General features: G+C 40.6%; 1 protein-coding gene across 1 annotated transcript in view; it reads right to left on the bottom strand.

Moving 5' to 3' along the window:
- Window positions 1–8,764: 8,764 nt before the first annotated feature.
- The window catches only part of SIM1 (SIM bHLH transcription factor 1), a 100,508-nt gene continuing 94,745 nt past the window's right edge, over window positions 8,765–14,527 (bottom strand). The window contains exons 10-11 of the mRNA XM_089528527.1: window positions 13,311–13,716; window positions 8,765–9,507 (exon numbers count right to left, since the gene is read on the bottom strand). Of these exons, the coding sequence (XP_089384653.1) occupies window positions 8,765–9,507; window positions 13,311–13,716 (1,149 nt within the window). The remainder of the gene's footprint in view (window positions 9,508–13,310; window positions 13,717–14,527) is intronic.

The raw sequence follows: 14,527 nt of genomic DNA, 5'->3' as shown, positions 1-14,527 counted from the left end.
GTGGCGTCACTTCTGCTGCGCAATGTCCGGATGCTATGTGTCTGCATCGTCAACATGGCGGCCCCCCTGTGTGGAACGGGCGCCGCCATTTTGTGTGCGCTCCGTGTGTACTAAGGTTAGGGGCATCAGGAAGTGACGCCCCTTCCTAACCCTAGTACGCGCAGAGCGCGTACTTTATGCCCATCTGGAACAGGCCTGTGTAGGCTTTTCCCCCTTTGTCATAGTTCTCTGAGACTTCTAGTATTCAGGATGAATCCCTGCAACAGGAGACCCTGTCTATCAGCTGAGGTTCTTCACATGATCTAGAATTTTAGAAAACAATGGTTGGGTGTCACATGGGAACCTCCATACATATAAGGAATCCTGCTACAGTTGTTTGTCTCAAAAAGAAGAAGAATTGTGAGAATGGCAACAGGCAGGGTAGACCTAGCATATTTGCCATGTGTTGATCCTATATGGGGAAAAAACAACTTCATAAGGCTTTTGTGTATCACACATGCAATTGTACAGAACTGGATCCACTGCACTGAAGTATATATAATCTGTTGCATCTTCAGCAAAAAAATAAATAAATTCATAACCAATTCTGACAAATGATAAAAACATCTATTGTGAAATGATAGTTTTCAGCTAATATATTTTTATAACTATTAACAAAAATAATTTCAAGTGTTTCAAAAGAGCATATATGGTTGTCAGAACAAAACAAAACAAAAGCTGCATGACTGAATCTTATTGCTAGTACTAACTAAAGAATACCCATTGAATCAATTGAGATTATTGCATGGAGAAAAAGACCCAAAATAGATTCAGGATTGCAGACTCAAAAGCGGGTATTATAAAAGGGTTGCTGCTGCCACCAGGCGACTATAACCTGGGTCCCAACTGCGCTCAGCCAGCCCCTTTGCAAAAACGGAAAGTTCCCGTTTTTGCAAAGCTGCCTGCTGAGTGCGGCTGGGACCTGGTTGTAGTTGCCTGGCAGCAGCAGTGGCAATTTTACATGCAATAATACCCACTTTTGAGTTTGTAATCTCAAATCTATTTCAGGTCTTTTTTTCCATGCAATAACCTTTAATATTTTGTATGGGTTTTTCGGGCTATTTGGCCATGTTCTAGAAGAGTTTATTCCTGATGTTTCACCAGCATCTGTGACTGGCATCTTCAGAGAAGATGCCAGCCCCAAATGCTGACAAAACATCAGGAATAAACTCTGCTAGAACATGGCCAAATAGCCTGAAAAACCCACAAAATCTATGGATGCCAACCATGAAAGCCTTTAATTTCACAGTCTTTAATATTATTACCTATGTGTTGAGTTACCCTCTAACAATTGTTTCAGTAGGTTTATTCTAGCTGGGCCTTGCCCACAGGTTTCTGACCATAAAATTTGCTGAATTTTTAAAATTAGACATAAGGACTTAAATGTACCATGCAAAAGATAGAAAAGATATTTTCAACCATTTATATCATTGGAACCAGCCTATTTGTTCCAAGGATTCAGTCATAAACACAGTATGGCTGACATTCTGTTAGAAACATGATCACATGGAAGGGCGGCTTATGCATGTGTATGTCTCTTTTTGATGGGCATAGGGAGCTATTCTCTAGTTCAGTGATTCCCAAACTTTGATGCTCCAGATGTTTTGGACTTCAGCTCCTAGAATTCCTGACAGCTGGCTAAGCTGGCTGGGGCTTTTGGGAGCTGAAGACCAAACACCTGGAAGATCAACATTTGGAAACCACTGCTCTAGTCTTTGTGTTCTGTCCCAAAATTTACACCACAGATATCTGTCAAGCCCCAGGAGGAAATGTTACTACATTTGGCCCTCCACATTCATGGGGATAGGGGCACAGGACCACTGTGAAAATGGAAAAACTGCAAATAAAAAACACTGTATTTTTAACCTGAGAGAACACCTTTTTAGGAATCTCTAGGTCATCCAGTGCAACTCTATTGTCAGCATCTGCCAGACCAGTCATTGACCACAGAATCTCACTGGAGGACTTACAAATGCCTAGAAAAAAGTTTTGCTCTTGTAACCTCTAAGTCTTCCAGCACCACTCTATGGTCAATTTCCAGAAGAGTTGCACTGGAGAACCTAGAGATTCCTAGAGATAACATATTAATCAAATCTGCAAATAATCAAATCTGTAAAAGTCAAGGCCACAAATGTAGAGGGATTGCTTTACTACTTTTAACCAGTGGAAAGAGGAAGGAGGAGAAAGACAATTCAGATCATGAAGATATGGCTGCCCTGGGCCCCAGGGGGAAAGAAAATGATGGTGCACTCCATGTGTGAGCTCACCCTCATTTCTTACCCTCAGCAAACTGAGTTCAGTGGCTATTTCATGGACTGAATACTCTCTTCCCTCACCCCCCCCCCTCCATAAGCAGCAGCAGCAGCCCCACCTTGATTTGACAGCTGCCAGGAGGAGGACACAGAACTGCGGGGCAGAACTATGCTCCAAATGGGATTTGTTTGAAGTAAGTTTTTGGCCTCTGTTGGAAGTAAGTTTCTTTAAAATCAGTGAGACAAATATCTGGTGAACGTGGATAGCAAATCTCAGTCTGTTCCAGTCAATGGCAGTGATGAAGTTGGATTGTGGTGAGGAACATGTGGCCCTCCAGTTGTTACTGGACTGCTGCTCCCATTAACCCAAGCTTATCTTTATAATAATCAAGGATCATGGAATTTGGACATCAGAACATAGGAAGAACATTGCTAGAACCAAATGCCTAATTTGTCTAGTACAACTGGCCCTCCTTATCCACGGATTTTTTATACACAGATTCAAGCATCCATGGTTTGAAAATATTCAAAAAAAGGTATAAATTTCAAGTATCAAACCTTTATTTTCCCATTTTATATAAGGGACACCATTTTGCTATACCACTGTATTTAATGGGACTTGAGCATACACAGATTTTGTTATTCACTGGGGTTCCTGGAACCAAACCCCAGCGGATAACAAGGGTCCACTGTATTCATCTTACAAAGTGACCAATTAGATATCTATGATTGTCTCACAAGTAGGGCAAGAGTGCAACAGCACCCTCCCACCTGTATTCCCCACAACATCTGTACTTCTTGTGATACCAGAACCATTCTGCCAAGGTACCAGGCCAGCATCCCCAGTCCAGTGAAATCTGGCAGGGCACAGATTTCTCATTCTTGTTTAGACTCATACAGCGTGCTGAAAAAGATAGCTAGGTCTATGTTACACAAGCATTAGTGTAACCTAGAATAGAGCCAACAGCAGTAAACAGGGCCAGGCTGACAATTATGCAGAGTGAAAAAACCACCTCAGATGCTTTGGGGTAGGAAGAGGTGATGGAGTACTGGCCAGAACTTTATGTGTCACATAAACAATCTAAGTTAGCCTGCTGCCCTCAGCAGTTGAATTTTATATGGACAATGGGATACACCATATTGGTCAGAAACATGTTGGTGAGGCCCAGCTAGAGTAAACCTACCTTAGGAAGCCAAATGACTTGACTAGCCTTGATAGTAAATCTTTGGGTTTTTTTTTAAGTGAGACCCCAACTTTGAACTGGTAGATCAGGAGCAGGAACATCAAATGGGGTGGAGGTGGGGGGGGGATCAATGGTTTTCAAGGAGTTGTTTTGGGCAGGAAGTGAGGAAGTTAATAAAAAAGGGGGCTCTCCTGGGCCTAGAATAGTCCAGTAGGGCCAAAAATATGGTGAAATGTTCCTCTGTCCCCTAGAGGTTGTTGGGCCCATGTTGGAGTAGTGGAGGGTATGGCCTTCAAGGGGAGCTACTGTGCCCCTGTCCTCAGACACTTGTTCACCCCTTTTGTAGATGGCTAACCCACCGTTTCTGGCAGCTGAGACAAAGAGATCATGGGACCTTCACTGTTTCTGACATGTACTTCCTTTCCACCAGCTGCAGTGTGGGTTCCCATGGAACCCTCTAACAGCCAGAGATCAACTCTCAGACACATGGATTGTTCCCACTAGACCAAGGATTAAACTTCATTCTTATAAATCATTGGGTGCATTGGGTGATTTTTAGTATCAATAGTAGCTTGGAAACATTTTATTCTTTCCTCAGTTTTAACATATTGGGATTCTCATCCCCCCTCCCTTGACTTTTACCATCTCTTTCCTTTGCCTTGAAATTAATAATTGAGGAAAGGAGTACATTTCTGAATTAAATCTGAATGATTTCAATGTAAGGGCATTAAGCATAGGCATAACGCTCACTTAAATCAGTGGCTGGATTGTGTCCAGTCTCTCCTGCTATAGCTACAGTCTTGGACACACCAAGGTTCCACCAAGTATGTTTTTAACTGAGCTTTTTTTTTTTGTCAGAAAAAGATTTAAAATTGGAGAAATTGGAAAAGCCATTCTAGCTACAAAATTAATCTTGCTACTGCAGATCATCTGGGAACCAATCTTTTGTTAGTTTGTTTGTATTTTTTTTTAGTTTTTTAGTTTGTTTTTTATTGTATTTTTATTGTACTTCCACTGTTGTTAGCCACCCGGATTCCATGTTGATTGGGCGGCATACAAATAAATTATTTTTATTTGTTTGTTTGTAAACCTAGAAACATCAAATATCTCTATGTTTTCTTGAGGGGAAAAATGCTAAGGGGCAGTTGTGACCTCCAACTTACTGCCCAGATATATTTGAAGGCAAATTCTACCTTTTTCTAATTATTTAGCCTTAAGCTGCTCTCTGCTAAATAGTATGTTTGTCAGATCATTACATAGAGATTATTTAATTGTATTCATTAGACTGCTAATTCAACTGTAAACATGATTACTGAAAGTAAATCTCATTGATTTCAGTGAGACAAGCTTTGACATCTCAGTAAGACAGGCTTAGGACTACAGCTTTTGTGCTAGCTTTCCTCAGGTGGTTTCACACTTTACAATTTATGGTATGCCTACACATTTGCTTTCCTGATATTTGAAGCCACACACTTGTAGGCCACATTGCTGAAATTTGTCTTAAACAAATCAGAAGGGTTGGGCACTAGTTCACGTAAAATTTTAAAAAAATCTAATTTGAGAACTTTAACCAAGTTTTGTTATACAGACCATAACAATTATTTTTCCCAGATGACTTATATTAATTGCACTTTGGACCAATGTATCTCCATTACCAAAATATTTAGACATACATTCACTAAATGTTCTGATTTCTTTGACATCTCTCTTCAAATCCCCAGGTAAGCAGCATTAACTCCTTTTGTCTCAGGGTGTTCATATGTGATTTTTTTTTTTAAATTATTTACAGCAAAGATAGTATACCCATGGTCCTCCAGATATAGAAAATTAACTCCCATCATCATCCTGCATTAGTTATGGGATCAGGGCCAGCTCATCCATATAGGTGAACTAGGCAGCTGCCTAGGGCAGCAAAATTTAGGGGTGGCTTGGTGGCATTTTTGTATATATATATATATATTTTTTTTTTTTTTGCGTAATTAAACAATATTAAAGTGAAAACTCATTACAGCAAGTGACACAAAAGCAGGCTACCGTATGACGGTTTCTTTGTACAGGGGCCAAAACATATATGTGTGCCCCCCTGTGTCTGTGGTACATTTTTAAATTGACTTTTTTACTAATTCTCAGTACTATGATGAGACATTGGAACCTAAGTTTTATGTCATGTTTACCTTTAATAAACAAAACAGCGGAAATCAAGGGGTGAAAATAATTACGAGGAGCGACAGGAGGTGCCAAAATATTTCTTGCCTAGGGTGGCCAAATACCTAGAGCCGGTCCTGTACGGGATGCAGGCACAATGGGAGTTGTGGTCAAACAATATCTCCTCACGTTAGAGGCATATCAAAAACTAGCTCAAACTGACTTATGGTAGTGCAATATCCCATCCCCATACGCTGGAGCATAGGAGCAACACTGCTATGAAAGGTAGCTATATCCATGTTCCCTTTGATAGAATCACAGAATCTTAAGCGTTGGAAGGGGCTGCAAGGACCATATAGTCCAACCATCTTCTATGCAGGAGACTTAAGCCTTGTTCAAGGGTCCTAAAATATAAAGAAGGTAAATGTATGAGAAGGCGTAGCATAATTGGGAATATTGAGTTTCTAGTGCTCCCGATCACATGAAAAGTTTCCATGCCTAGAGAAGGCTCTCCTCTCCATACATGGATGGAGACAGAAATGAAGGGGTAGAAGGGCTATTAATTTTCTCTACTCATGTAGGTTGCAGAAGACAGAATAATACAATCACGTTACTCTTTATCACTATTGCTGTCACTGATGTACTAACTGTGATTTAATGCATGAACAGGGCATAATGCATTTTTCCAGAAAGAAGTGTGGGTGAGGAAAAACATTGTAATTTAAATACTAGGAGAATTTGATATAACTCAGTTAAGACACAGCCCATTAGGAGATCCAGGCATTTGCCCTGCAACAATTTAATGGCTTTGTTTTGAATTCAACAGCTCAAAATGAAATTACTAATTTAATGGCTGAAATCCTGCATCAAGAGATGTAGCTATGACAACAAAACTCTGTTGTTATAGGTACATCTCCTAAGGTGACCCCCTCCCCCAACCCATGTTAGAAGGCAGGCACTAACATCATAAAGATTTCTGAGGTACTAGGGAGTGGGACAAGGAGTGAAGAAGTGCTCTTCTCTCTCTTGGTTGCAAAATACTTCCTAACAAGCAGCCATATGTGGGATCCTCTCCTGATGCTTTACTGCCAGAAGAGAGCTGGATGCTTCTTAACTAACTCCTTAGTCCTTTGGACATTCCTATGCAGTTTTTAAACTTGGTTCTGTGGTAACATTCTTGGTTATTGCACCAGTGTAATGACTGTAAACATGAATTCAAAAGTTTATGATGTCATAAGTTTGGCTTATGAATCATAAATACTGAAATGAGTGCCAGCCAATCTCTATATGTTGTCCCATCCCATGTTCATTTTCCAGTAATGGGAAAGCTGTGGTTCTCCAGATGATGTTGGAATCTAACTCCCATCAGACCCAACCAACAAGCCCAATGAGATGGGCATGTTGGAAAGGATGGGACTTCGGAGATTATCGCATGGATAAATAACCCAAACGGGATGCAGCCAAGGTTCAGGATGCAGGCAGGTATTATTGTTCATAATTTGCTGCCGCTGGGCAGCTGCATCTCGACTCCATTCCGGGTCCCAGGTGTGCTTCGGAGGCCACTTTTCAAAGATGGAAACTTTGCAAAGCGGCCTCCAAAGCATGCCTGGGAGCCAGGATGCAGCCGCCCAATGGAATCAGTGGCAAATTATGAGTGATAATACCTGGCTGCATCCCATTAGGGAGCAGTTGGGTTATTTGTCCATGCGATAATGTTTTTAGTGTCTACCAACATCTGGAGGGCCACAGATCCCCCACCTTTGTACTAGTCATACAATTCTGTCTTACAAGCTATATGGGGGGGGGGGGGGGAATGAAAACAATCTTTTCATGGGGTGTTCACAGATTAAAACCCTGTAGCTATTAGCTAACATACATAATTTTAGAGCCACCACCATTATAACAAATGAGTTTGCTTGCTAAAATACAGTATACCAAAGAATGGCACAAATGATTCTGGTTCTGAGGCTTCACCAAATTCAGTTCACTGACATGTTGCCTATGACACACACACACACACCCTTGGTGTATTCTCAGATTATTTCGAAACTGAGCAAACTAGTCATTTAGTATAGCTTCATTCTATTTTCTTCCTCTTTTGCTTTTCATTCATTGGATTCTGTTTAATGTCTTTTCAGGACAAATTTTGCTATAATTTTCCACCTGTGGTTTTGACCTGTTCATCTAACTGCTGCTCTGTTGTACCTTCCCCAGTTGCTTGTTCAGCCAAACAGACAGATTTTCACGCACCTCCTCACATCCTATTGCTTGTTAGACTGAGGTCAGACATGCAGCCCCTGCCAACCTGCTTCTTGACTACCTATGATTATGTTCTTTTCCAGACCATAATTGTCATTCACAAATCAGATCACAATTCAAAGTGGCCCTTTGGTCTAAATCCATGTGGTTACAACTCTTACATTACTCAAGCCAGGCTAGTAAATTCCCCCTTTCCTGTTCTTCCCTTACAATGTGGCCTGACCCAGCAATTTGCTTTCTACTCCTGTTTTTCTACTCAGCACACATACTTCCACATACAATACCTCTATAATTGTCAATATCCCAGCAGATAAACATGTTGGAATTCTAACGTTTGACTAGCCATGCTTTAAAGTAATTGCGAAGCAAGGACTGTACAAACATGAAGTTACACCCATTTTGCTTTGCCTTTTAAAATACGCATTTCACCTTTTTCCCATTCCCCTCTCCTTTTTTTGCATGTAAAGAGTGCATAGTGGGTTTGGTTTACTTGGGCCAGAATTTCTGGCCTCTGCTTCCATTTTCTTTTCTTTTTTCCCCCCAGTGGCTACAATCTGCTCATTGGACATCTTACAGAGGCTCCCAGCTTAGATCTCCTCCACAACATGGTTGCTAGCTTTCAGGTTTCTCTTAGGTTCAACTTTGTATTCCTGGAGCATTGATGCCAATGCATCATTTAAACAGGAAGAAGTTAGATAAACCAAGAACTCCTCAATAACTTACAAGCTTCCCTCTGCCCCCCCCCCCAGTGCATTGTAGTTTATCAACTGCTGGTAACAAGGTTGCTGAAAGATGTATGCCTGCTGTTATTACTTCAAAGGTTATTTTCTAGCATAAACATATTTTTAAAGAAAAACAAAAAAAAATGTTTGAAGGAAAGACTCATCAGCTTCCATTGGTTATTATAACAGACGTCCCCTTGTGTCCCTGTGCTGGATCTTGCTGCATCCTTAGGTGAGAAGTCACATCAAAGTGGGATCCATTACAACCCAAAGAATAGTTTCTAATAGTTTCGCTATCATAAAGGTGCTCCAGAGCATAGCCCGTCAATGTGTAAGCATGCTTGTCAAAGTACTGCTTATGGGAACTGTAATAGTTTGGGGAACCTGTGGGGTTACTCTCTCCTGGAGTTTGATGAGGTGACACTTCAGAATGAAGATAGTCTTTTGCCAGGATCAATCCTGATTTAGAAATGCGGTCAGAATTGGGGCTGCTTATTCTAGAGAGGCTTGTGGGGCTGTTGTCGTAGTCATTCTCATGCGGGCTCAGCATCTTCCCCTCTCGTTGCTGTGTGTGTTCACAGGGGGATGTGGCGTTGGAGACACTGGGAGCCCTACAGACATCTCCTCTTAACTGTTGTACCTGGTGGTAGTTTGCAAAACAAACCGAGTGTTTCTTTCCTGCTCCATTAAGGGAAACCAGCTGATCAGAAGTTGATTTTCGTAACTGCAGCCTGTTTTCCTCTTCTTTAATCATCTGCTGAGTTGCTCTGATGAGAGTTTCAATTTTGCTGGGCTCATGTGGGCTGCTGCCCTGATACTGCTCCGAATGGTAGCGATCCCCTGACTCACTAGCAGAACCAGGGTCTGGGGAACTAACAACACTTTCTTCATCCCAGTGACCTCTTCCTAGAAGATGAATAGAACAAAGGAGATTAACAGTCAATACTGGCTACAGGCTGAGTACAGCAAAATATTCAGCATTTAATGCCCCTCCACTGGAACACAATAAGAGGTTACTCACTTCTCCAACCACGGCAAGTTCCAACACATACTGTGCCTTGGCTATCTTTGGCTGCTTTGGGTCACCAGTTCATTATACTGCATTTTCAACAGAAAGCACAACTGGACAGAGCTTGGTCATGCTACTTCCCCCCCCCCCTTCAGCTCCCAGAATCTCTGATCCTTCCTTTAGCTTAATTGTCTGTTAGATCCTGAGATTTCTTTCCAGCATTCATTGTGTGCTCTTGTTGTCAGCCTGTTGATAACTTTCCTTGCACTTGCAAAAGGAAGCTTGCAAAGTATTCATTTCCCAGAGCAATTGAGCATTATCATGCCACCACACTAGCTAAGGCATGCCATGCCAGAAGCTTCATTAGAAATGGGTGGTTGAGACTGAATGTGCATTTTGCATACTAGGCTTCAATTTTGGATACTTTGGAATGGTTCAACATACAGGCAGGTCCACAGAACCACACAGTTAGCAAAGGCCACCACAATCTGTGTAATCTATATTGTTGTTGTTGTTGTTGTTGTTGTTAGTTTATATACCAAAATATAAACAAAGTTATTATTAATTGTGTTAATACTTTGTCCAGCCTCAAGACTAGGACTCAAGGAGGCTGTTTAGCTGGTTTCCATGGAAGACATTACAGGTACATCTTACATGCCTTTTCCTAGGAAAACTCCATTGCCCCTCTTTATATATTACTGTTACAAATCTAGAAATGCAGAAGGCTTCCAGATGGACATATTTTTCAAAGAGTAGCTTGTAGTTCAAAGTAAGATTAGGGTCATATTATGCTAAATATTATACAAATTCACAGTGAGAGAACCAGATATATGGATATGAGGTGGAGAATATGTGGTGGAGAACATATGGTGTCCACACAAAAGAAAAACAAAAGTTAAATGGTTTCTCTCCCAAAGTTAATTAAATGTTGTTTCTACTGCTTCTTCTAAGAGGTAAGCATATAGGCAACATATATCTACAATGAATGCATATATTTGCATTCATAGTCAAACAGGAACAGTTTGCTTACTAGGTCCATGCATGATCAACTTCACAGTCAGTGTTAGCTGAACAATATGTGACGTTTATATTTAATATGTCACTCTTCAGTTCCACTTGATTTCTAAATCCTGATGACTACAGTGATTCAGAGCAGATCGAATAAAATCAATAGGATTTCAGTTCAGCTCAATCCAATCTTAGAGTCAACCCATTGAGCTCAAGTTAGACTAACTTAAAGTCTCATTGAAGTCACGGGTTGACTCCAAGACTGGATCCAATCCAATCCATAACAGAAGAAAATGCTACTTAACGTATTCTCCCTGCCATTGTTTACAATGTTGGTGACTTCAGCCATAGTGAAATGACACCATTATTGCTCTTATACTGATATGACAGCTTGGATGATCATGAGTTGTAGTCCACGAGCATCATAGTGCTATTTCCTGCCCACCAGTTTGCTCTATAATAATAGGAAAGGAATGGGCGTTTTGCACAGAAATGATTACTTCTTTGAAAGGTACCTAACACACTAGGTAGTTTTTAGAAAGAGGTGGTAACAAGGCAAAAGGGGTGTCCAGAGAGAAGAACTATTAAGAGTACTGATAAGAGGTTTAATCCAATACGATTAGCAAAAGACCAATGTGGGAGGGGGAAGAAGGGGTTAAATGGAAATGTATATGAAAATATTATGAAAATGATTATACATGGTTGTTGTTATGACATAATATTGACATGCTATGATATGATAATAACAAGATGTCTTAAACAATAAAAATTATATGGAAAAAAGAAATTATTGCTTCTTTGAAACATACTCTCAGTATCTGTAGGCACAGATTTGCTAATCTCATTGAATTCAGCCTAATTTACTTTCAAGGATACACACATGTGTTCGTGTGTGTGCATATGTGGCTGTTAAAATGATTTTTCTGAAAATTACCTCTTTAAAACCAGAATAAACACAGAGAGCCTTCACCAGTGGATAATACCACCTCAAAGGGTAAAATCAGACTGAATAATTCTTTTCTTGATCAGTGAGAGGAGGGGTCATATGAAAGTAAGATCCACTATTAACTTGTTCTTGACAGAACACAGAAAACATTGTTCTGGTTCCTGCTTCCAGTCATGTCCTACATATGCAGGGGCAAGGAGTTTCCTTCTTGAGGTGTGGTTAAGTGTGATGTGGATGCAGTTTCCTTCCATTCCCCTGCTATCTCCTTCTCAACTCAACTCAGCTCCTACCTCCCTATGCTCCTCTCCCAATATCTACATGTCTTGCACATTTAATTTTTTTAAGTGTTATAAGGCTAAAGTGCTATACATTTTAACAACATCAGTCTGGCAACCAGACATTTAATGGGGGAAAGGAGGTTGAAGGACAACATCTGTGACAAAGGTCACACCTCCACCCAGAAGCACAGGACGAATGGAGTCAATGGATGCAGATGGAGGAAATTTCTCCTGCCTGTATCAGAAATTCCTGGAACACAAGAAAAAATAACCCACACCCTACCCAGGGTTTAAAAAGTCATGGCTAGCTCCAGAAACTCATGAGAATAGATCTGGAAAAGAGGTACATCATTTAGGTACGCACAGGTACAACTCATAACTTCAGGTGACAAGTACAGGTACAAATCCCAAAGATTTGGGCTCACCTGGAGAAACCAGTGAGAACTGGGATGGAAGGAGCAAGAGGGAATGGAATAGGTTTTTGTTCTGTTTGTACATTGCATCAAATAAGGTTGTAAAAATGGACTGAATTTTTCTGCTGCCACACTACAGAAATAATACAGTATGACACCACTTTAACTACCATGGCTCAGTGCTGTGGAATTCTGGGATTTGTAATTTGGTGTGGCACCAGAGCACTGTGACAGGGAAGGCGAAATGTCTCACAAAACTACAATTCCCAGAATTCCAGAGCACTGAGCCATGGCAGTTAAAGTAGTATCAAACTGTTTTTATGTGACAGCAGCTAGGATGGAATTTTTGAAAAGCGGCCTTTTGGAGTACAATTTGCAATGTAATTCAGCACACCTGGCCACTAGGGGCTTTCAGGAAGCTGTAGTTTTTTGTTTTTGTTTTTGTTTTAAATCACTTTTCCAACTCTGGATCGGTTTTAAATGTCTGCCTGTCAAGAGGGGGGCTGGGAGAGAAACAGAAGAAGGAGAAGAAGAGAGAGAAGGCAGGAAGAAGTCTATATTTTATTGTTTGAATGTTAAGATGTATTAATATTATATTTAATTATTTTCGTAGAATGTATGTCATAGGCAGGTTTATTTTATCTATTTTAATTGATTGTGTGTACTGTACAGTGCTGTGTAAATATACAGCACTTTAGAAATAAAGCTTAATAATAATAATAAGTCAAGTGAAATGCAGCAGATTAGTTTGCGTCTGGAAACAAAAGAAAGACTTAGCTGGTTAATAAAAAAGGATTGCTGAAAGCACCATCTAAGTATGTTTTCTCCATCTCAAATAGCCAGGAGAGGAGGTACTATATCTCCATTCTGACATGGGACTACAAGCCTTCTTTGTTCATAAGGAATCAGCCAAAAAGAGGTGCCTCCTGACCTCACTGCAGGATTCATAACTAAACTGGAAGAAAAATCTCGATAGCTGTGCAAAATTTGGGCTTCTTGTTGGTGCCACAATTGCTTTTCTGGTGAGTTTTGTTTTGTTTCATTTTTCAACTTACCATGTATCCTGTGAATGGAGGTTATGTGAGGCATACTGTTTTCATAGGTTTCTCTGCTCTCGGGAGAAGACTTGGTGAGGGGAAGGCCAGAACGAGAACCCCACCATGCTTCTCTCCCAGACTGGGGTGTACCAAGAAAGTATCGGCCAGCCTCACACCTGCCACCTTCACAGGCTTGAGTGTGGAAGTGCCTCTCATCTGCTAGCCTGGAATGGTCAAGTGCAAAACCATAGCAGAGAGCACTGCGGTCCGAGTATTGTCTATAGGCACAGGAGGCATCATGATGCTGGGAGTTTGGTCTTTCCGAGGGATCCATTAACTGTGGAGATGCAGTGTCAGTCAATGGGCTTCCACCCCATTGGCTCTCATGGTCAGACTCAGATCTCTCAGTATGAAATCCAGAATACTGCAAAGTAGAGGAAGAAACCAAAGGTAGGTCATGATTCAAACACAATTAGCTTTACTAACAATTTGACTCCAATCCATGGATCAGTGGAGCTGGAAACAAAAGACGGACTTAGCTGGTTAGTTATGATTGGTGTTGTAGTTCAACAGATATGGAAGGCTGGGAATGGCTGTTTCAGGGAAACTATACGCTAAAGTTTAAGGCACCAGAACCTGCCTGATCTTGGAAGCTAAACAGGGTCAGCCCTGGTTAGCACTTGGATGTGAGACTGCCAATAAATACCAGGTGCTGTAGGCTATATTTCAGAAGAAGTAAGGGGTAAAACCACCTCTGAGGATTCCTTGCCTAAGAAAACACTCAGAAATTCATGGGGTCACCATATGTTGGCAGGCAACATGAAGGTACATACACATATGAACCACGCATGCTTTGTTCTGCCCACAGCCTGGGAAATTATTTTCTGAAAGTAATGCATACAGTAACTCATTACAAAGCCCAAAGTAATTCATTATATTTAATATAATGGTCAGTAATTTGTTTGATACTTGTCATATTACTCATTCCTTTCTGTTGCTTTTCCTGCCTTTTTAAGTAATGAGGGGTTAGTACTGGAGAAACAATCATGCAACTTGAAAAAATCTGTTCAAGATGCCTCTAGAAATCCTCTTTGTAAATTAATTGAAATGTAACTAGAAAATAACACTCATTATATATAATACACATCTTCAAAAGCACTAAAATAATTTCCTGTCCTAATTTTTTAAATGCTGTATTTCACTATCATGACATTTTATAGGAATAAATTGCTTAA

This window comes from Sceloporus occidentalis, unplaced genomic scaffold, assembly GCF_023333645.1.
Source record: "Sceloporus occidentalis isolate IW3139 unplaced genomic scaffold, rSceOcc1.0.p SCAF_6, whole genome shotgun sequence".
NCBI lineage: Eukaryota > Metazoa > Chordata > Lepidosauria > Squamata > Phrynosomatidae > Sceloporus > Sceloporus occidentalis.
This window is presented reverse-complemented; position numbering and strand designations above follow the sequence as displayed.